Raw genomic sequence first — 21456 nt, forward strand, 5'->3', positions numbered from 1 at the left:
AAAATGAAAAAAAGTTTCCTTGTTTAGGGATATATTAAGGCGCACCGTTCTTTTAAGGCTTCTCATTTCCTGTGTTGAACTACGAAACATACAGCATTTTATCCGTCACATTGTTTGAAGAAGCGAGCGCAATCTTCAACAAGCGTATAACATTTCAGTGTCCAAACATTCGTCACAATTAATTTATCGCGTATTCGCTCATTTGTCACCGTCAATTTGTCCCAATGTTGGCTTATTTACGGCAATTAGAATAAAACAAGATAAAACTTTTGATATTTTATATTGAATTAAATATCGTGTGTTGCTGATGATTTTGATAAATACGTCACGTGATTTATTATCTGTAACATTGCGGGTAGGTAACAAATGTGGGTCGTATATCCAAACGAGTTGTGCTAATACGTATACCTATCGATGAAACGAAGTTTGGTTAAAACTTACGAAACAGCATACTAAACATCGTCTGTACGAAATTTACTGACACGTGGCCTAGTTTTAAGACACGTTAAAGCGTCATAGTTACTGAAACATGCTGCGGCGCTGAAAATTTTAACAGGTCGCACGGGTGACCTACTTGGAAATAATAGGAAATCGCGAGGAGGACGACGAGGACGGCGATCAGGTGAGCGCGCCTGGCAAATTGCTTAGGTAAATTTCCAATTTTCCGCCATTGCCAACGATGACGCTCAATCTCCGCGCGCCGGCCAGAGTACACACTTCGATGTAATCGAATCGAGATTTCATAAAGTCCGTCCTGGGCGCCATAGTTAATTGCCAATTGATCTGAGGGTGTCCTAATTTTCATGATGTTGTTGATCACTCGTTATTGGCCGGTTAAGCTACCCAGAAACTATGATTTCGTCCAATGAGCGCTAATCGAATGACGTATCTAACGGCGTGCAACTTTAGGAGCCTCGCCAATCACGAGACAGTCCGATTATAGCGTCGAACTGTGCATCAAAGATCAATAATAGCTCGATTTGATGAAGACATAACGTTAGAAATCAATCAAAAGCTAATGACGGCATTGAGATGTGCAAATCTCAATTCTCTGATTTCGAAATTATATTTTCGTATATGTCGTTAAGAGAGGATATTGGAACAATATTTCACTTATATTTACTCTATATCTAACGTAATATTAATTAATATTCTACATTACTTTCTGAATAATGATGATTTTCATGAGGCTTTAAATTAACAAAAATTCATGCAATTTTTTTAATTTGACATTGATTTGGTCATACGCTGCGTATATTAACGCATTAAAAAGATAACAGTCTAGAAATAAAGCTGTAAATAACTGCAGTAAATAATAATAGTAAGAGTCCCTTTTTGCTTAATGGCTCTTTTTACGAAGTGCAATTTTATTTAATTATTATGGCGATTAAATTAAGTATCTATTACTCGATACTTTTACTTAAAACGATAGCGATTTATTTATGCGCATTGCAAGCGCATTTCTAGCGTGTCTGCAATTTTCCTAACTGCGTCATATAAATGCGCGGCGAGTAGCAACCATCCATTTGTATAGAATGGCGCAACCGATAAATCTTTTTCGCACGAAGAAATTTCATTTCTGCTGCAACTACGAAGCAGCCTTTACGATCCACGATCGTGATTATATCAGCTACACGCGATATCTTCCAACGAGAGAAGGATTTACGTACCACAATGCTACACATTAGCAGAGGTATCAGTTTTTCGTAAGACACAATGCAGCGTTCTAAAATTGACAAATTTTTACTTAAAGTGTTATATAAGTAGATTCTACAATTCTACATAATAGCAAGCACAATTTTGATAAATATTTTTCTCGTAATTCTATATCATAGTAATACATTCTAATTAATTTTAATTATCCATTTCCAGAAGCAGATATTATTTTTCATGAAATAAATGTTGATTAAATATTTCCGAAACATTCGTAACTTTTTAAATTGGATTTAAAAAACATACTCGTATTTGAATAGATGAAAAATGTATATAAAGCAAAATATCTCAATTTCTGATAGAGAGATTGAATTTATATATCTTCCTTCTTCTGATATAATAATAGGATTTATATTTGCATTGCATTTGAAGTTTATTTCAATTAGCGCTTATTTAAAAGTATTAGATCCTTTTGCACAAAAAAAATACGGAATCGAAATTACGAAGATGCACTTTCACATGACATTTGTTTTAATGGCAATGCTGAAAGACAATGCGTGGGTTGCATTGAGGTTTCAAAGAAACCGCTTCGTTCGTTATGCGGAGAATAACGAGAGCGTTTCGATCAACGAAGCCGTTTCTTTCACGAGTGCGCCTAATTGATTGGAAGCATCCACACTATCGTTCACTCTTTGATTTATGACTCTCGTTGACCCCGTTGAGAAAACCAGAAAACAAATTGTTCGAATCTGACGTTATATTGGGAGTAATCTTTGCACGTGTAGTTGTTATTCTGTAACGTGTGGCAATTAATATGTCAAACCCATGTAATATCTGTCCAATAGATCTCTGTGAAAAACTTAAATCGATATGGAATAGAATAAGATGTCTGTATATAGTGCTGGTTATTTTCATTTTGCCTTTCAATGTTAATTTAAGTTCTACTTTTGGACAGCTCTTTATATTTCCCTTTGGATTCTACGTAATAGAAGCGTGAATAGAACACTGTTAAATATTAAAAGATACAATTTAAACCAATACTCTGAGTTAAATAACATCTTGTTACTTTTAACTCTACCATGTATGTCGAAATTTATTATTTTAAACAGTATTATTTTAACTCCATTGGTTTAGTTAAAGTAACATTGTTTTAGTTAAATTGACGAGATATTGAGTAAGAGTAGAGACGATCTATAGGAATGGTTAAAAATGACTCAAATTGAGTATAATTTGACACTATGAATTTAACAGCGAGCATGATTAACATATCAAAGTGAGTCTGAGAACGATAATTTCGTAATTACTTCTTGGTGATAAACATTTGTTATTTACACATGCATGTATATACGTAATGTACACATAGAAAATTCTTTTTTATCAAGAAACGATCATGAAATTACCTTTTCTTATTTTGGTATAATAATTGTTCGCGATGCAGTTATTTAGAATTGACGCAATTAGATATATAAAAATTGTTTGAAATATAGCTCAGATTAATCGAAAAAAATGAAAATTGCCAGAGTCCATTTAGAGAGATATCTCACTCCATCATAATTAATTCGATTATTATATAACTTCGATATTTAATTTACCGATATTTTTTCCTCAGCTGTTACTGTATTTGATATTTTGAATAGTGCACGTTTATATTTTTAAAAATAAAACTGCAGCAGATCTTAACTAGATTTAAATAAAAAAAATTTATATTTTCCCAAATCGCGCGAACATGTTTATAAAAATGTTGGGATGTTTTTATAACCGGTTTTTATCACCTATTTTTGATAACAGTTGCGTCGCGTCCTCGTCCTTGTTGCGACTACCGATTCGTCAGCTCTTGAAGCGCGCAAAACCCTTTCTCGTTTGTGCGCAGCCGAACTCGTGCCCCTGTTTTACACGGAAAACGTCGGTTTACATGTGAAGTGACATAAAAAAATCCGCTCTACGCCGCTTAACATCCAGATGAGTAAAATTCGCGTCCGGTGACGCGTTTTCGATGTTTTCCGGACGGATCTAAAACATCGGTTATGAATACCTGATTTTAGTAGCTCAAATATAACGCGCTTATTATACCGGCATGCCCTTTAATTAAACCACTCACACAATAATTTCCCTCTCGAAGCGGTGATTTGTGCTATGAATTGCATACTAACATCGCGCTGGAAAAGTATGCGTAAAGTTATTTTTTCTACTAATACCGCAACATATTTTTCTTTTTCTTTCTTTTTTATTTGAAAAATATTAAAAATATGTGAAAAATTTTGTATAGAAAAGTGCTACAACGTGTAATTACCGGACGATGGATAATAAATTAATTAATAAATGGCTAATCAAGTTTTAAATAAATGGTCATAATTATTTTTTAGCAATTTAATTTAGCCTTTAAACGATAATATAAAACAATTTTACTCACGTGATAATTGATGTCAATATTAGCTCTCAATGTTCTCATTTCCATTCTTTTTTTTACGGGAACATTCACGGTTATCGTGCTAGAATGTTCCAAATTCCAGACGAAGTGTCCCATCAAAGCGACACCAAATGCAATTGGATCGACAACTCTTAGTTAGTATTATAATTTCAAATGGTATTTTGACAGTCAATCAGAATCGGCCGTTATTGGCGAAATGCAATGTGTGTGCCGATTACATCTCGTATTGTTTGGCAATGCTGATCAATCGAATTGCTGCAACAATCGTCATTACATCTGCATTTTCAGCAATCAACGATGATACCTTCCGACAAAGCTGAAAGCTATCTCCTATTGCTGTGAATCATCCATTAAATCTGATTGCTAGTGACTACGCGCTTAAGATGAGTTCTTTGAAACGGAAAAATGCGACTACCGATAGAAAATTTTTTTGTTTCTTCATTCTTGCTCTCGCAATCTCGCAATCTCGCGAATACCAATGTGAATAAAGATACAGTGGCGGTCGGGGAGCGAATTCTCGCGGGTGAAACGCGTCGTTTCGACGCGCCCGATCCGCGACGGGTCGTTTCAAAGTGGAAACAGCCATAAACCCACTTGGCCGGCCGGCGCGCCGAAGAGAAACACTAAAACCCGCTTGCCACGCCTCCATGAATATTAAGCGATCGGGCCGGACTCTCGTTACGATCTTCTCGTCGGCCGAGTTAACGCGGAAAATTGAGTTTGCCGTGGGTTTTCGTTCCGCTCCCAGTTCGGCGTGTACCTTCGCGCGGTTCACTTTCCCTGCTACGTCGCGTCGTCCATCTGGTCTAACGCCTCGTGTTGCCGGGATTTAATGTCTTCGCCGTCCCGCCATTGGGACTTGTAGCGGACAACGCGGTTTTTACGGTGACGGATTATTCCCGGGTTACTCGCGTCGAGTTCAGTGCTATTCCGCGATTCTGACACGACCTCGCTCGATCGGACGTAGACATAGACATAAAACGTTTATTGCGTCTCGGGAGATTAATCCCTTTCGACCACAATATGGGGATTAATTAAATAATTATGGTACAGATAATAGTGAATAATGAGAGATTGGAAAAGGAGAAATAATAATTTAGCAGCGAGATTTAGCTAATTAAGTTAAAGAGGTGGAGAGATTCTTATGATTGTTAATTGCGAGAAGAAATATATCATGCCCGAGTTATACAGTACGTTTAAATAATTATATAATTATATATAATGTATTATTGTATTATATATACATTTCATATGTCACATTTTAGTTTAATAATCTGATAGGAATTTTGCTATGGAATTATATTAAATCAAATAATGTCTAGCGAGATCTATCTCGACATCTAAACCTTAATCATGACGGCGCACGTTTCGTTTCAAGATTGCGTTACTTCATTTCATACTTGGTGTCACTTACAAGTATTAGTTCGGTTTGCTAACGAGTTTAGGACTACGGGATTTATCTATAAGAGGTAGAGCGTGAAAATTCGAGTCTAAAGGAACAGAGAGTGGTAATATGCTAAGTGACATTAGAACTACGGCGAGGAGTGGGCGAGTGAAATGGTAAGATAGAGCTCCTTCCGTCTTCACCCCCGTCTTTTATGCGAGCCTATCGCACGACACAGATCTCTATTCAAAGAAATATCAGGGTGCTGAGTTGGCCTATCCAGCCTTTAGACCGCCAAGGAGCTGCTCTGCATTAAACGTGTCCGCCGGCTGTAATGAAATTCATTCGCCCCGATATCGTATCATCGACACTCGTAATGCGGAACAATCTTGTCTTGTATTACGCAAATATTTTGTTATTTATCGGAGAAAGAATTCCTTCCCTTTCTTCTATCGAACATGATGCAAAAGTGCGAAATGTTGGTGTAATATAATATCAAATTTTGATTATTATTATATTATAAGCTTCTAATTGATATAACAAATACTTAATTTAATAAATATTTATTTATTTTCTATTTCTTGTTTACAATTAATATAACATTTTTTAATGCTTTTGCACATATGTGGAATAATCTATACAAGTATAAAATATTAGATGACATACTATTTACGACGATAAAAAAAATATTTCCAATATTTAGAAATATATTTTTTTGTTCAATTACGTATTTTCATTGAATTACGTTGTCTGTGTAATATTGGAAAATTTAAATTGTTCGTTGCAAGAATTCGATATGTTCGCGAATTGTATTAAGATTAATAGATACGTGGTGATGCTTCCTATTAACTGAAAGCAAAAGAAATACATATTACAAGAAATATATATTGAATTAATATAGGTAAATGATTAATCACTTACTGTAGCAAGAAGTGGTGCACCCATAGTGAAACCCTTCGCGGAGAATGTATTTTTGCTAGTATGCAGTATTTGCAAAGAAAACAGATGCAACTGTAACGTCAAATCGAAAAGTAATTAAATATAAAAGTAATATAACAAATTAGCTAGTTTAAATGTACAAAAATCGCAATAATACATGAGACATTTTGGAAATAATATACAAATAAATTTACCAATTTTTTATTACCTCGTTTTTAATTTGCTCGTCGTTAATCCTATTAAGCACGTTGTGAATAGTAATGCCAATCTCAATGGCTTGATCTTTGCCGGTCTCGCATGTCCATACTATCAATGCTATTTTTATAAAGTAATACGCTATAGACGTAATAAAAAGCATGAGAGGGATCAGTTTTTCCGAACTGGTTACATGTGCATTTGGCCATAGTACTAAACAATAGTACAGGCTAAAAGTGATTCTAGTGAAGGTAATGACTACAGTAGCAGAAAGCTGCAGACTGAAGATCATATTCAGCATCTGTACTGTGTTGTTGGCCATCAGATGACGCTTCTCTATAGCCTTGAGTTCCATCAGGAAGAAAGGATTTCTCTGTTCGTGATAGAACCGTCTGAATAAATGTGGTTCGTTGTTCAATACAAGCAGGTTCTCCAGATCGTCATTGATTTTCTTGAAACAAATCTTTATTACACAAACACAATTCATGTAAAGCATATCCATCTGAAACACTATCAGAGTGATGTGGAATGTAAACACCACATGCAAGACAGGAAGCAAGTTGAAACAGATCATTGTTTGCATAAGTAAGAAAAGGAAACCGGAAATATCCTTTGCGTGGATCAATATAGATTGTTCCTGACATAACTCCAAAGGCAGTCCTGAAGAGATCTTTAGTAACGTCTGAAGCAAACGCATTCGTGGACCATCCCAAATGTAAGTGACAATTATTATGAAAATGCCGAATACATAGAAGGCGCTGATCTCAATGATCCGACGTAAGCTTCTGACTTTGGACAATCCACTGTCAATCTCATAGAGAATTATTAGCGTGTAAAAACAGGTGACACATTTAATAACAGTCGACAGAATGTAGCACGGTTTAGAAATTTCGAAGGACGAAGTGTTAATCTTGTACGGAAATATTCCGAGAATGCGGCATAAGATGAAACAGGGATACATCAAGGATTGAAAATCCGTGGCGTCGAACAGCCGCCATCTTCTTTCTTTTTTGCCCCTGACTCGTTCTTTCGATAACGAACTGAACATTAGTAAAGTATCGTAGAAAAACTGCTTAAAAATTATTAGTCCTATTATCAATTATAATTATCTCACTACGAGCACTTCAGTTTTAATGTGAGCGATAGCGAAAATATTTTTTTCTAAATGTAGTCTTCTACTTTGTTTTTTTCACAACGAAAGCAGGAACTGATATAAATTCTTTAAGGCCTATCCGTAGCCGGTAAGTTTCAGTTTAAAACTGTAAGTTCTTGCTATGAACCTGAAGACGTAACTCAAGAATCATTTGTTACCCGTGAAGTAACCATGGAATTCTTCGAGCAACATATATCACCCTTGGGATACAAAGCATAAAATAATGGTAATTGCTGTAATCGGTATGACCCATCACTTTGTACATCTAGATCAGTCATTAGGAAAATACGTATATTTGCACATCTAAAAAAGGAAGCATTGAATATGTGGCATTTACATAAATTACTAATTTTTCAACGATTCGTTAATAGCGACTATCCAATTTCAAATTAGGTTATCCTACATTTTTAATTAACCATTTCGAGATTAAATTTTGCTTCGTTATGCAATACATTATTGTAATATATTATTGTTTTTTGAGTATTAAAATCCTATTGTATTGTAATATAAAAATATCAGTACACACATTTTTACTTTATTAAAAGTAATTACAAATTATTTTTCGACGAAACTATTAACATATAGGAAATTAATCTCGATTTCTATTTAATATTGAGTATTATGAATAATATTGCAAGATATATTGTATGCTTTCTGTTTACTTACGGGTCCTTTGATAAATTAAGAATCAAATTTTAATTTCGCGAACGGTAGATCCATGAAAACGCTAATGAAATATATGCTCCTTAGCTGGCGCTTCGGCGTTTGAAGAAGTACCAAGCTTCTGAAGAACCGTGTGTAGAAAGAAGAACTGTTGGCCTACACTGTAAACTGAGATAAAAAATTATTAATTATTTATCAAATTACTATTTAATGATTGCACAGATAAACATATTACCGCAAAAATTGTTTTCCATATTCGCTTTGAGATAAAGAAAGTAACTGCTTTCCGAACATCTCTTTCACACGTGTTCGATGAAAAATGAATAATCATTTAAGCGTATCTTTTTTTGCTTGCTCCATCAGAAGACGATAAAGCTTCACTAAAGAACGAGCAAATATTGTATACGTTGCTTTCACCGTGGCTATTATATCAATCCGATTCTATCCCGAGTGCAAGCCCGCATAATATGCGGGATAGTCTTCACTTTTCTAATGAGCAGAAACATCAATTCTTCGATTCTGTGTCAAGTGTCTATAAGAAAATATTTGTTGTGGCGGCAAATATTCGGTAACGTCAGAATTGCTCCATAAAACAAGGAATGAAGTATCAGGATAGAGATGCGTACGGTTTTTTTACAAGATTTTTTGTAAATTTTATTGGATATTTGCTTTATTTGCTAATTTTTAGGTTGCTTGTGTAACATTGATTATAATCCTTCCCTTACAGGAATGCGACGCATTCAAGAATTGCATTAAAATTAAAAAATATGTAGCGATAGTGCTTATTATCTAAAAACAAAATTATAAAGTAAATAGGGGAGACCGGGGCTAAAAGGTCAACGGGGTTGAAGCGTCAAATCAAATATCTCGGAACCTGTATATTGTGTGAACTCGCTATTAACATTGTAAACGCTGCTTATGGTACCCATGTGACCCCAACGGAGTTTCGGCAGGTTACTTGCCGTATTATGATTTTTACGAGAGCAAACGTGTTTTCGGAAGGTGAAAGTTACATTTTCTGCGCGTGGAAATTTTGTAATATCTGCAATAATATTTGCTCTCCAAATCTCGAGGTACGTGATTATAAAGAGTAATGCATGCTGAACACGAATCCAGTGTAGTTTTTTCATTATCGTTGATGTCTAATATTTCGTGAGCGATCAAACCTGAAACTTGTGTTTGGGGCTAATCGGTCAGTAAGCAGTCCAGATGCATTTCCAAGGCATTTCCAGGCTCATTGCATATGGAATATGGATGAGACGGGAATTACAACCGTTCAGACACCGAATAGAGTCATCGGACGTCGAGGAGTGAAACAAGTCGGGCGAGTGACTTCTGCGGAAAGAGGAACCCTCGTAACTATTTTTTAATAATGTTTCGCATAAAAATTTTAAATAAATTTTTATATATTTTTTTTAAAAACAATTATTAAAATGTATCCTATTATTTTTTAGGATTAGATGTACGTATATGTATTGAAAATGCAGTGTGACGTTTAAACCCCGGCATTTTTGAGATTTCAATTTTTCCACTGTTGTCGTTTTTGCTCTATACCGGTTAAACAAAGCGACGTAGACAAAAATTTCCTATATAAATTTTGTAGCTAAAGGTTCACTCTTTACAGTGGTATATCACATTTAACTAAAATTATTTATTTTGTTGTTAAAAATCGGCACCGAAAAAAAACTGACCTTTTAGCCCCGGTCTCCCATACTATAATTTAATTTACAGAAGATTTAAATAATTTAATTTCAAGATTTGAATAATTGTGACAAATGATTGCTTACTTACTGTTGTAACAAGCGTCGCGCCCAGAGTAAGACCCTTCGCAGAGAATGTTTTATTACAATGCATTATTTGTAAAGAAAACAGCTGCAACTGCAAAATCAGATAAAAAGAAATTTACTGATATATAAAAGTAATTATAAATTGTTTTATATTTTAAATAAAAAAAATTGTATCACCATACGGAATATTAAAAGCGATAAATAGAAATTGAAATTTTCGTACCTCATGTTTCATTTGTTCGTCGCTGGTGCTATTAAGCACATCGTGAACAGTAGTGCTAATCTTTATGGCTTCATTTTTGCCGGTTTCGCAGGCCCATGCTATCAATGCTATTTTCATAAGATAATACATAACGTAGATCATTGTGTATATGAAATCAGTCTGCTTCCACCTGATAGACAACCCGCCATTTTTCCACTGCACTATATTGAAATATAGCTCGAAAGTAATCTCGGTGAATGCTATAGCAATGGTTGCGAGGAGCTGCGGACTGAAAATTATATTCAGCACCTGCACTGAATCGCTAACCATCAGATACTGTTTCTTCAGGGCCTTGAGCTCCATCAGTAACAAAGGGTTTCTCTGCTCACGATAGATCCACCTGACTAAATGCGGTTTATCGTTCATTATGAGTAAATGTGCCAAATCGAAGTCGATTTTTTTGAAACAAGCTTTTAATACACAAACGCAATTTATGTACAGCATATTTATCTGAAACACTACTAGAATAATGTATAATGAAGACACCACCTCGGTCAAGATAGAGTGTTGCGCTCTGTAATAACAGATTAATAAATACACGAGTAAAAAGAAGGAACCGACAATGTCCTTGACGTGGATCATCACAGATTGTTCCTGATACGTCTTCGAAGGAAGTCTTGAAGAGTTCTTCAGTATGGTCTGAAGCAAGCGCACTCGTGGACCGTTCAAAATATACGTGACGACTGTTATAAAACTACCGAAAATGTAAAAGGAGTAAAGTTCAATAGCTCTGCGTACGTTTTGGACATTGAATTTAGCAATATCCATTATTATTATCAGAGCACAAAAGCAGAAGACACACATAACTATAGCTGATAGAAAGTAGCATGGTTTAGAAGTTTCGAAGGATGAGCCGTTGATCTTGTACGGGAATATTCCGAGAATGCGACAAAAAGCGAAACAAGGATTCATTAAGGATTGAAAATCCGTGGCATGGAATAGCCACCAATCCTTTCTTTCCTTCTTATTCTTAACTTGTCCTTGGAATTTCGATGACAGACTGAACATGATCGAAGTTTTATAAAATAATTGCTTGAAAATTGTTAGTCCTATTATCAATTATGTAAGTGTTTTATTGTCAGTAATAAGCACTCCAGTATTAACATGAGACTGCGAAAACTTCTTTTCTGAACGTAGTTCTGACGTAGTCTTTATTTTTTGCAACGAGTACGAAATCCACTAACCGTCCGTGCTGAGTTTAAGTTTAAAACTGCAAGTTGCTGCTACAGATCATAAAACATGACTCGCGCATCATTTGTTGGCATGAAGTAACCATGGAGCTGTTCGAACAGCATGTATCACCCTTGATGGGTGCACATAAAGTAATGGAATGTAATAAGTATGACTCATGTCACTTTGAACAATTAGGTCGCCCATTAGGAGAATTATATTTGAAAATAGGAAGTATCAAATACATGTTATCTATATTAATTACTAGTTTTGAAAGATTTATTAATATTGACTGTCCAATTTTATACCGGAATATTTAACATTTTTGAATCACCATATTGAGATTAAATTTTGCTTTGTATACATATTTTTGTGATATTATTTTTCAATGTATTACAATATTTGATCATCATTACTTGTTTTATTAAATTAGAATAATTAGATTAGAATTATTCTATATAGTTATCTAAATTAGAGTTAACAGATGTAATACTCTAATTGATGAAGTTATCAATTTTCAAATCACATTATGATATATGGACAAAAATATTTTAAGATAATAATTTTGCTTCCTCATATTTACTTTTGCAATAATAAAGGGAAGTAGAGTTTTGAAAGAGGCAAACGCGCGCGTTATCTTTGTAATAATGCATCGATTATGTTACGTTTTTCATCGGAAATTTAATGAAATTATCCCTAAAAAGATAAATAATATTTGAATTGCAAATATACCTTCAATAAGCTATTTGATTAAATATTAAATTTATTTTTGATATGATTACTTAACTTTCTATGATGTACAAACTATTGAAATCAAATAAAAATTAATTGTACATATACATACATATATACATATTATACATATATATTTAAATGCATTTATATAAAGACAAAACATCGATTAATTATTATGCTTAAAATGATACAATAAGGATAATATTAAAGTTTTTCAAAATGTATCTTTTATTAATACTTTTTTTTAATTAGAGTGTATAACATTGATTGAAATCTTACCGTCGCAAGAATGCGATGTGATCAAGAATTGTATTAGAATTAAAAGGTACGTAGTAATAGTACCCACCATCTAAAAAAATAAAAAATAAATGCTATAGTTTTAATCTTAAATATTTAAATCAATTCATATTAAGGTAAATAATTGGTTACTTACTGCAGTGAGAAACGTCGCATCCACAGTAAGACCTTTCGCGGAAAATGTGTTGTCGCGATGCAGTATTTGCAAAGAAAACAGATGTAACTGCAATATCAGATGGAAAGACATTACAGATAAATTATAAATAGATTTAAAAAAAGTATACTTATAAATCGACTATCATTTATGTAAAAAAAATATTACCATATGATACATTTTAAAAAATATGTAGAAGTTAAATTTTTTTATTAGTACCTCATTTTTTATTTGCTCGTCGCTGGTGCTGTTAAGAACATCATGAACAGTGGTGTTAATCTTTGTGGCTTGTTTCTTGCCGGTTTCGCAGGCCCACACTATCAACATTATTTTTGTAACATGATATAATATATAGGATAGGAAGAATGTGTTATGAATCTGCCTAGTCAGATTGATAGACAGCCCGTTTTTCCACTGCACTATGTGCATGTATATTTCGAAAGTAATCTCGATGAAGGCTATAGCAATGGTTGCGAGGAGCTGCGGACTGAAAATTATATTCAGCATTTGCACTGTGTCGCTAACCATCAGATACTGCTTTTCTAGAGTCTTGAGTTCTTCTAGCAGAAGTAGGTTTCTTTGCTGGTAATAAATCAATCTGGGAACATGCGACTTATCGTTTATCATGAGCTTTCGTAGATTCATCAGATTATCATCAATTCTTTTGAAACAGGCTTTTAATATACAAACACAATTGACATATAGCATATTTATTTGAAATATCTGAAGACTGATGTAATATTCCATTATTAGTAGTGAATAAGTGAAAGTAATGTTATCTCTGTGTCGTTTTGCAAACTTCAGAAAGTGCACCAACGATTGGCCCACTAAGAAGAAGAAACTGAAAATATCCTTGACGTGTATCAATTTTGATAGTTTCTCATAAGATTTCCGAGGCAATGTCGAAGAGACTTCTAATATGGTCTGTAGTAAACGCATTTGTGGACCACTCAAAATGGACGAGACGATTATTGTGAAACTTAGAAACGTAGAAAAACAGTTGTCCTGAATTTTTTCGGATAACCTGGTCTTCCTGGCTGTCAATATATTGATTTCATAGATCCTTGCCAGTTGAAAAACGCAGGTGACGCAGGTAATGATAGTTAATAAGATGTAACGCGATCTTGATGCCTCGAAGATCGAAGCGTTGATCTTGTACGGAAATATTCCAAGAATGCGAGAGAAAGTGAAACACGGATACATCAGAGATTGAAAGTCTGTAGCGTGGAACAGTTTCCACCTTTTCCACATTTTGCTCTTGACTTGTCCTTGGAATTTCCACGACGGATTGGGCATGAACAGCGGAATGTCACGTGCAAACTACAATTTAAATTATAGACAATAGTCTAGTAATTATTGTATCTAATCGATACACACTTTGGCATTAATAAAATGATTGCGAATATTTCTTTTTCAAGTATAATCTTCAAGATCGTTACTTTTACGACGAATGCATAAACTAGCACGTGTTGCACCTTATCGAACTACACCTGACGAGTTTAAATTTAAAACTGCACGTAGCTGCATAGAGTAATAAGACAGAGCTCAAGAATTATTTGTTATTCTTGAAGTAATTAAATGAATAATGAAATAACGTTCTTCGATCAACACTTCGATCAACACTATCGTCCTTGAGATGTAGCGCATAAAGTAATGAAGTGTAGTCGCTATGATATACGACATACCATCCAGCATATGTAGATTATTACGTATAAGACAAATTATGTGGACATACATAAAACAGAAAGTATTATCTATATCTATATGATATCAATATGAATTAGCGGTATTCGAAGCGTTTTTAATAACAATTGTCCAATTGTAATCAAGGATGTATGCTATTGTTATGCCATAACTTAAATTTAATTTATTTTTTATTGAGATATGAAATTTAAAACAAAGATACTGTTTGCATATCCAGTTGTTCAAACTACTTTCAAATGTTACATTTATATTAAAAATGGTTATTATTTTTTATGAAGAATAATACATAGAAAAACTTAATTGAAAGAAAGTTAATCGAAAATGCAATATTTTTCAGTTTAATTATTACGTCTTTTATACGGTCAACTCAATCAAGTAATATATTAAAATTCATTTGTGTCATTAATTGTTAATATATACGTAATATATTTGTATCTATACATAGGTACGTATATATATATATGTCTCTACAGAAGTAGAAAAGTTGGACAATTGTATTTCTACTTACAACGACAGAAAATATATAAAAACTAAAAGTTTACAATACTTACAATACAACGCGTCGATTATGTACTTTTTTAAAATTAAATCACTTCTGTAACATTGATTGCAGTCTTTCCGTTGTAAGAATGCGACATACCCAAAAATTGTATTAAGATTAATAGATATGTAGCAATACTACTCACCATCTAAAATTAAAATTTAAAAATAAAAAAATATATACTTAATCAAATTAAGATAACAAAAATTATCATTTACTTACTGCAGTGAGAAGCTTAGCGTCCACAGTAAGACCTTTCGCGGAAAAAGTATTATCGCAATGCAATATTTGCAAGGAAAATAGCCGTAACTGCAATGACAAATCAAAGAATAGATAAGATTAGAAAACTTATTTCTAAATTCACTGGATTTAATATAAAAATCGCATAGCGCACTAAATAGTTTTAAAGATTTAAAGATTATATGACATTTTTCTTTATTACGTACCTCATATTTTATTTGCTCATCATTGGTGATATTAAGTACTTCGTGAACGGTGGTGCCGATCTCTACGGCTTGATTCTTGCCGGTTTCGCAAGCCCACACTATTAATGTTATTCTTAAAAGATAATACGTTATGTGCGACACGAAGTATTCAATACCAATCTGCTTATCCAAACGAATGGATATCTCGCCTTGCCACTGCACTACATGAAAATACAGAAAGAAAGTGATCTGCTTGAAGACGATGACTATGGCAACGAGAAGTTGCGAACTGAAGACCATTTTTAGCATCTGTACTGCGTCGTTGATTGCCAGATACTGCTTTTTCAAAGCAATGATCTCCATCAGTCGATTTCTTTGCTTATGATAGACCCGTCTGGAAATATCGTTCACTACGAATTCTTGCAGGTTCTCCAGATTGTTATTGATTTCTTTGAGACAAGCTTTTAGGACACAAACACAATTCATATATAGCATATCCATTTGAAACGCTATCATGGCGATGTACACTCTGAATGGTTCGTACAAGGTATCAATAGCCATTTCAGAAGTGTTTAAAAATAACATTAATATTAGCCACAATAGAACGAGAAAACCGAAAATATCTTTGGCATGAATTAGTTTGGAGAGGTTCTGATACGACTCTGGGGGCAATCTCCAAGAAATTTTTTGTACAGTCTGGAGCAAGCGCATTCGCGGACCGGTCAAAACATACCAGACAACCATTATGAATATCCCAAGCAGAAAATGCATATTATACGTAATAGTTTTGGGCACTTCAACTCTGACTCTTCCAGAAAAGTTGAGTACATAGAGCATCATTAGCTCATAAACGCAGGCGGCACAGGCAACGATAATCCACAGAATGTATCGTAGTTTGGAAGTCTCAAAAGTCGAAGCCTCGATCTTGTACGGAAATATTCCAAGAATTTTGCAGAAAGTGAAGTTGAAATACATCAAGGATTGAAAGTCCGTGGCGTGGAATAGCCATCTTTTTCTCATCTTGGCTCGTCCTTGGAATTTCTGCGGATTAAATATAATCAACAGAATTTTATTGGAAAACAACACCTTTATTAATAATAAATTAGTGCTTAGAGATTATTAATCACTTTGTTGTTAATGCACTTTAACATTTATACGAGCGTTATTTTCACGTGAGTTGTCTTAAATTTCGTCTTTTCACAACAAGTATGTAAATCGATATGCACTGCGCGTGATAATTTATATCCGGCGAATTAAATTTAAAACTACACTGCAAAACGTAGTTGCTGCGTCGAATAGCGGGTCACGACTCAGAGATCGTTTGTTAGCTGTGAAGTAAATTGCTTTCTTCGATCAGCATTTCTCCTAGGCCGCATGCGCATATAAGCTAATAAAATAATTGTTGAATCATTATCTAATACATTAAGATCGTGAAAATTAAAACTACTTAGAATCTATATGGATTACTAGCTTTGAGAACTTTTAAAGAACACTATCTTATTATAAATTAAGACGTTTAACATTTCTATATCATAACGTTAATATTTACAATGTATTGTATTTATAATTAATAATGTTGATTTTTAATATTTATTATTGCAATTTTTAATATAAAAATACCGATATATATCTTTTACTCTATTAAAAATATATTATCATCCATATTAATCTCTAAACATAATTTGTAATAACGGTATTACAATTTGCAATACATAAATTTCTAATTAATTAAACGTTGTTTGCACGTACTTAATATCTTACTAGTATCGTTGTGTTATATCTGTTTTAAAAAATACCAATATCGCAATAGAAAAAGTGGCAAGTGGCATAAATCAAGTTATAATACAAAGACAATGCTATTATCTGTTATTAAGATAATATAATTGCAGAGTAATCCTTTGTAAAGAGAAGCTGTTTACGTTTGCAATCTGTAAAAGCACGAACTAAGAAAAAAAACAGAGATTATTTACTTAATTATTTATTTTCCAATCGCAAGAAAAAATATATTACTATAAAAAGAAGATGATTTTTGTGCGTGTAATTGAACGATTGACGTAGAATAAAAATAAATTAATAATAGAGTCAATTCAAAATGTTTGTATTATGTTTTTATAAATTATAAATTATTTTATAATTGATACGATTAAATTAATAATTTTCCGTTAAATATAGATTAATTTTCCTTTGTGTTTTTACATTGAATAAATCGTTATTTTGTTATTCGAGGTTGTTACCATGTGCGAATTATCATTGAAATAATAGGTACTAATTATTACAGACGTTATATACCCATTATTAATGTATCTAGCATTAGTGTATCTACCTGCATAAATTATTATTTTTTCTATAAATTTCCACAAACTTATTTCATCGCTTACTTTTTACTTACAATTTGAACAGTTTGCGATATGACTGGGGCAGTTTCGAAGAAATATCTGATATAAGGAGTAAGTGCATTCGCGGACCACTGAAGATATATGAGACCGTTATGAACATTCCGTAGATAAAAGAGAAATTAAACGAAATAATATTGCGTATGTCGAAATTTGATTGTTCCAGAAAGATTAAGTTTATACAACAATGTCAGCTTACAAACACAGATCACACAGAAAATAATAGTCCACAAAATGTAACGCGATTTAGAAAGCTCAAAAAACGTAACCTTAATTCTGTATGGAAATATTCCGAGACTTTTCCTTATGGTTAAGTTGGGATACACACATCAAGGATTCCGTGGCGTGGAACAATCTCCATCTTTTTCCCCTTTTTTTATGCTTTTGGCCCATCCTTGAAATTTCTGCGACAAATTAAATATAATTAACGAAATGTCATAAGAAAACAACAGTTTAATACGTATATTAATAACAGACTACTACTTAAATTTATTAAGTACTCCATCGTTATCAATGCATTTTAGTGTTAACATAAGTTTATTGCAAGAAGCTTCTTTTTCAAATGCGTAGCCTTTAATTTTGAATTTTTCACCACAAGTATATAAATCGACATGCACTGGTCGTAGTTTGTTTAAATACTGTTTACTACTGGCGTATTAAAGACTGCAGTTAGTTGCTGCGTCGAATAGTAAGACACGACTGAGAAACCATATTTGTTAACTACGAAGTAACAATGAGTTTTTTAAACAAGTCTTTCAATCATCATTTATCACTCCTAAGATATAAAGGACATGTAAAGTAATTGCTGACATACGACCATCGTTCATATCTAAGCTGCGAATAATATGCATATGAATATAAGCTAGGAAGCATTAGGCATAAAATAAAAATTAAAAAATTAATTGGTACGTCACAATATGTGGACATCAAATTATCTGAAGATGTATGATCTTCTATACTTCAGAGACAGTAAAAAAGAAATAGAGTAGCGGAAAGCTGCTCATTATGATAATGCGTCTACAACATGTCTCTCAATGAAAATTTAATAAATTATCAATTGATAAACTCAAATTGCAAATATATTTTCAAGAAGTAGTTCAAATTGTTCCCATATATGTTGAATATAAAACACACTTAAAATGTAATTATGTTATTTATATAATAAAAGATAATGTAAAATAATTAAATTAAAATAAAGATAAAGTCCTTTATTAATTACAAAGCTAACGTAACGTAAATATAATTATGTTAATTTCGATAAAAAAAATAATGTGCGTGTACGTGTGTAAGATTTCTAATTTAATGTAAAAGTATCGGATAGAATAAATTAAAAATGTGTATAAGGCATAATGGGTTTCTTTCTTACTTATCGATTTCTTGATCAAGATCAATTTTTTTTTGTATTTTTATACTGAACGAGAACGTTTTTTTTTTAGGTTATCGCCGTATGCAAATCATTATTAGATAATGCACTTATTATTATTGAATGTATATATTTAGCGCTAACTTGCTATAAATTATTCCCCGTTCCATAAACTTCACAAGCTCATTTTATTAGGTATTGTCTACTTTCAATACAATGCGTTCTTCTAGTGTAGAATGTTGAGATATAATTTTAGATACCAAAGATTGCATTTACCGCTAAATTTTCGCTGTAATCTCGCCGCCCGCGCCGCCGATGTAGTGTCAATAAAACTACAGTTTAAATAAACTCTTGTTTGTATTTGTTACTATTATAACAGATCAATGTGTACTACATATCATCATAAATGAGATTTGAGATATTAATTACATATATCTCAAAAATATAGAGATTTAAAAATTGCATTATATTATTAGCATTTTCTAATATTTGTATAATAAGTGTTAATAATATTTGAAAACATTATTTTCTTTGCTTGATTATGTAACTTCTTTAACTAGATTTTTTGCGTAATATTGCTTGACGTCTTCTGGTAGCAAGAATTCTGCATGTGCAAGAATTGTATGGAGATTAATATATATGTAGTGATGCCACCCACTATCTGCAATCATAATCACACGCGTATTCGAACAGGTACAAAATATACATATTAATTAATAACAAATGATAGATCACTCACCGCAGCGAGAAGTTTTGCATTCACAGTAAGACCTTTCGCGGAAAATGTATTTTTGCAATGCAGTATTTGCAAGGAAAACAATTGCAGCTGCAATCGCGAAATAATCACATATTGAATTGAAATACATAAATATCCAATAGATGTAATAAATGAAACGTTTTAGCACACGAAACTCTAGTATGTTTAAAGAAAATAATTTTTTATTACATTACCTCATTTTTTATTTGCTCATTGGTAGTGCTGTTAAACACATCGTAAATGGTAGTGTTTATTTGCAGGGCCTGATTTTTATTTGTCTCACAGGCCCATACTATTAATATTATTTTTATAATGAAATGTGCCACGTATGGAATAAAGAATCCATAATGCATTTTCGTATCGAACATGATCCATTTCCCTTGACACCATAGTATATAGACATACAAGCTGTAAGTTATTTCTGAGAAGGTTATGACTACTGTAGCAAGAAGCTGTAAACTGAAGATCATGTTCAGCATCTGTACTGTGTCAATGATCTTAAGATGTTGTTTCCTTAGAGCTGTGAGCTTTAGCAATAAAAAAGGATTTTGCTGCTCATGATAGATGAGTTCGAAGACGTGTTTCTCATTCTTGATCACGAATTCTTGCATGTGCGCTAAATTGTTGTTGACACTTTCGAAACAAGCTTTCAATATACAAACGCAATTCACATACAGCATGTCCATCTGAAACACTAGCATACAGATGTATATGTTGAATGTCATGAGTAAGACAGTCTCATCACGCATCACAAAGAAATATGTCGGCGCATGCCCAACTAGATAAAAGAATCCGAGGATATCCTTGGTGTGGATCAACCTGGATAGTTTCTGATACGACTTCGGGGATAATCTTGAAGAGATTTCCAGCACAGACTGAAGTAAGCGCATTCGTGGACCGCTTAGGATATACGTGATGACTGCTATGAAACCGCTGAGCACGTAAAGGCAGTCAGACTCAAGAATTACGGGAATACGTACCCTATCGATCATAAATGTGTTAACATTGGTTAGAAATATGTTAACATTGTACAGCGATATCAGTATGCAGATGCAACAAATGGCAATAATGACGGTTGACAGAATGTATTGCGGTCCGGAAATCTTAAAGATCGAAGCATTGAGCTTGTATGGAAATATTCCGAGAATGCGGCAGAAGGTGAAGCAGGGATACATCAAGGATTGAAAATCGGTGGCCTGAAAGATCCGCCATCTCTTTCCCTTTTTTATATCCTTTTGTCGGCCTTGGTATTTCGGTGACGAGTTAAACATGATCATCGGAGTATTAGAGAACAATTACAGAACGATAATTTAAATTATAGACAACAATCTAAAAATTCTTAATCACGTTTAGCACTGCATTTTGGCATTAATGTGAATGTGATCGCAAAAGCTTTTTTAAGTTAGTCTTACTCTTTTCACTATATTCGTCTTAAATTTATTTTTTTTTATAA

The 21456-nt window shown here is 33.2% G+C and overlaps 4 protein-coding genes across 7 annotated transcripts in view; 1 reads left to right on the plus strand and 3 right to left on the minus strand.

Annotated features, from left to right (window-relative positions):
• Nucleotides 1-21456, plus strand: part of LOC139773410 (uncharacterized) — a 511404-nt gene that overhangs the window by 183469 nt on the left and 306479 nt on the right. The gene's annotated exons all lie outside the window — the stretch shown is intronic.
• Nucleotides 6013-12493, minus strand: LOC139773404 (uncharacterized). Of its 3 annotated transcripts, XM_071707839.1 has the most exons (6): nt 10426-12493; nt 10207-10293; nt 8651-8947; nt 6613-8583; nt 6387-6476; nt 6013-6314 (listed from the first exon to the last, which is right to left on the minus strand). In XM_071707839.1, the coding sequence occupies exons 1-3, from the start codon at nt 11470-11472 to the stop codon at nt 8921-8923; spliced, it is 1161 nt and encodes a 386-aa protein (XP_071563940.1). In that variant the 5' UTR covers nt 11473-12493; the 3' UTR covers nt 6013-6314; nt 6387-6476; nt 6613-8583; nt 8651-8920. The 3 variants fall into 3 exon arrangements, with proteins under 3 accessions (XP_071563940.1, XP_071563938.1, XP_071563939.1); XM_071707837.1 differs by lacking the exons at nt 10207-10293; nt 10426-12493 and having other exon boundaries at nt 8651-9094; XM_071707838.1 differs by lacking the exons at nt 6013-6314; nt 6387-6476; nt 6613-8583; nt 8651-8947 and having other exon boundaries at nt 9754-10293.
• On the minus strand, nt 12574-15107 carry LOC139773402 (uncharacterized). Its single transcript, XM_071707833.1, has 3 exons — nt 13040-15107; nt 12803-12889; nt 12574-12718 (listed from the first exon to the last, which is right to left on the minus strand). Exons 1-3 carry the CDS (start codon nt 14114-14116, stop codon nt 12614-12616), a joined length of 1269 nt encoding a protein of 422 aa, XP_071563934.1. The 5' UTR covers nt 14117-15107; the 3' UTR covers nt 12574-12613.
• Nucleotides 13328-18591, minus strand: LOC139773403 (uncharacterized). 2 transcript variants are annotated; one of them, XM_071707835.1, is made up of 5 exons: nt 18153-18591; nt 15512-16531; nt 15288-15374; nt 15076-15213; nt 13328-13418 (listed from the first exon to the last, which is right to left on the minus strand). In XM_071707835.1, exons 2-4 carry the CDS (start codon nt 16508-16510, stop codon nt 15109-15111), a joined length of 1191 nt encoding a protein of 396 aa, XP_071563936.1. In that variant the 5' UTR covers nt 16511-16531; nt 18153-18591; the 3' UTR covers nt 13328-13418; nt 15076-15108. The 2 variants fall into 2 exon arrangements, with proteins under 2 accessions (XP_071563936.1, XP_071563935.1); XM_071707834.1 differs by lacking the exon at nt 18153-18591 and adding an exon at nt 16618-16997.

This window comes from Temnothorax nylanderi, unplaced genomic scaffold (assembly GCF_030848795.1).
Source record: "Temnothorax nylanderi isolate EJ_2023f unplaced genomic scaffold, tnyl_v1.0 TNYL_tig0061_pilon, whole genome shotgun sequence".
Classification (NCBI taxonomy): Eukaryota; Metazoa; Arthropoda; class Insecta; order Hymenoptera; family Formicidae; genus Temnothorax; species Temnothorax nylanderi.

What these genes read in the sequence shown, in the direction of transcription:
- LOC139773404 (XM_071707837.1), bottom strand. Translation starts at nt 7,647, where the DNA reads ATGTTCAGTTCGTTATCGAAAGAACGAGTCAGGGGCAAAAAAGAAAGA. An exon ending in ACGAGCAAATTAAAAACGAG is followed by an intron (nt 6,477 to 6,612) that starts GTAATAAAAAAT and finishes TTGACGTTACAG; the next exon opens with TTGCATCTGTTTTCTTTGCA. An exon ending in GTGCACCACTTCTTGCTACA is followed by an intron (nt 6,315 to 6,386) that starts GTAAGTGATTAA and finishes TTTTGCTTTCAG; the next exon opens with TTAATAGGAAGCATCACCAC.
- LOC139773402 (XM_071707833.1), bottom strand. Translation starts at nt 14,116, where the DNA reads ATGCCCAATCCGTCGTGGAAATTCCAAGGACAAGTCAAGAGCAAAATG. An exon ending in ACGAGCAAATAAAAAATGAG is followed by an intron (nt 12,890 to 13,039) that starts GTACTAATAAAA and finishes CTGATATTGCAG; the next exon opens with TTACATCTGTTTTCTTTGCA. An exon ending in ATGCGACGTTTCTCACTGCA is followed by an intron (nt 12,719 to 12,802) that starts GTAAGTAACCAA and finishes TTATTTTTTTAG; the next exon opens with ATGGTGGGTACTATTACTAC.
- LOC139773403 (XM_071707834.1), bottom strand. Translation starts at nt 16,641, where the DNA reads ATGTTAAAGTGCATTAACAACAAA. An exon ending in TAAAGTGCATTAACAACAAA is followed by an intron (nt 16,532 to 16,617) that starts GTGATTAATAAT and finishes TTTAATCCGCAG; the next exon opens with AAATTCCAAGGACGAGCCAA. An exon ending in ACGCTAAGCTTCTCACTGCA is followed by an intron (nt 15,214 to 15,287) that starts GTAAGTAAATGA and finishes TTTTAATTTTAG; the next exon opens with ATGGTGAGTAGTATTGCTAC.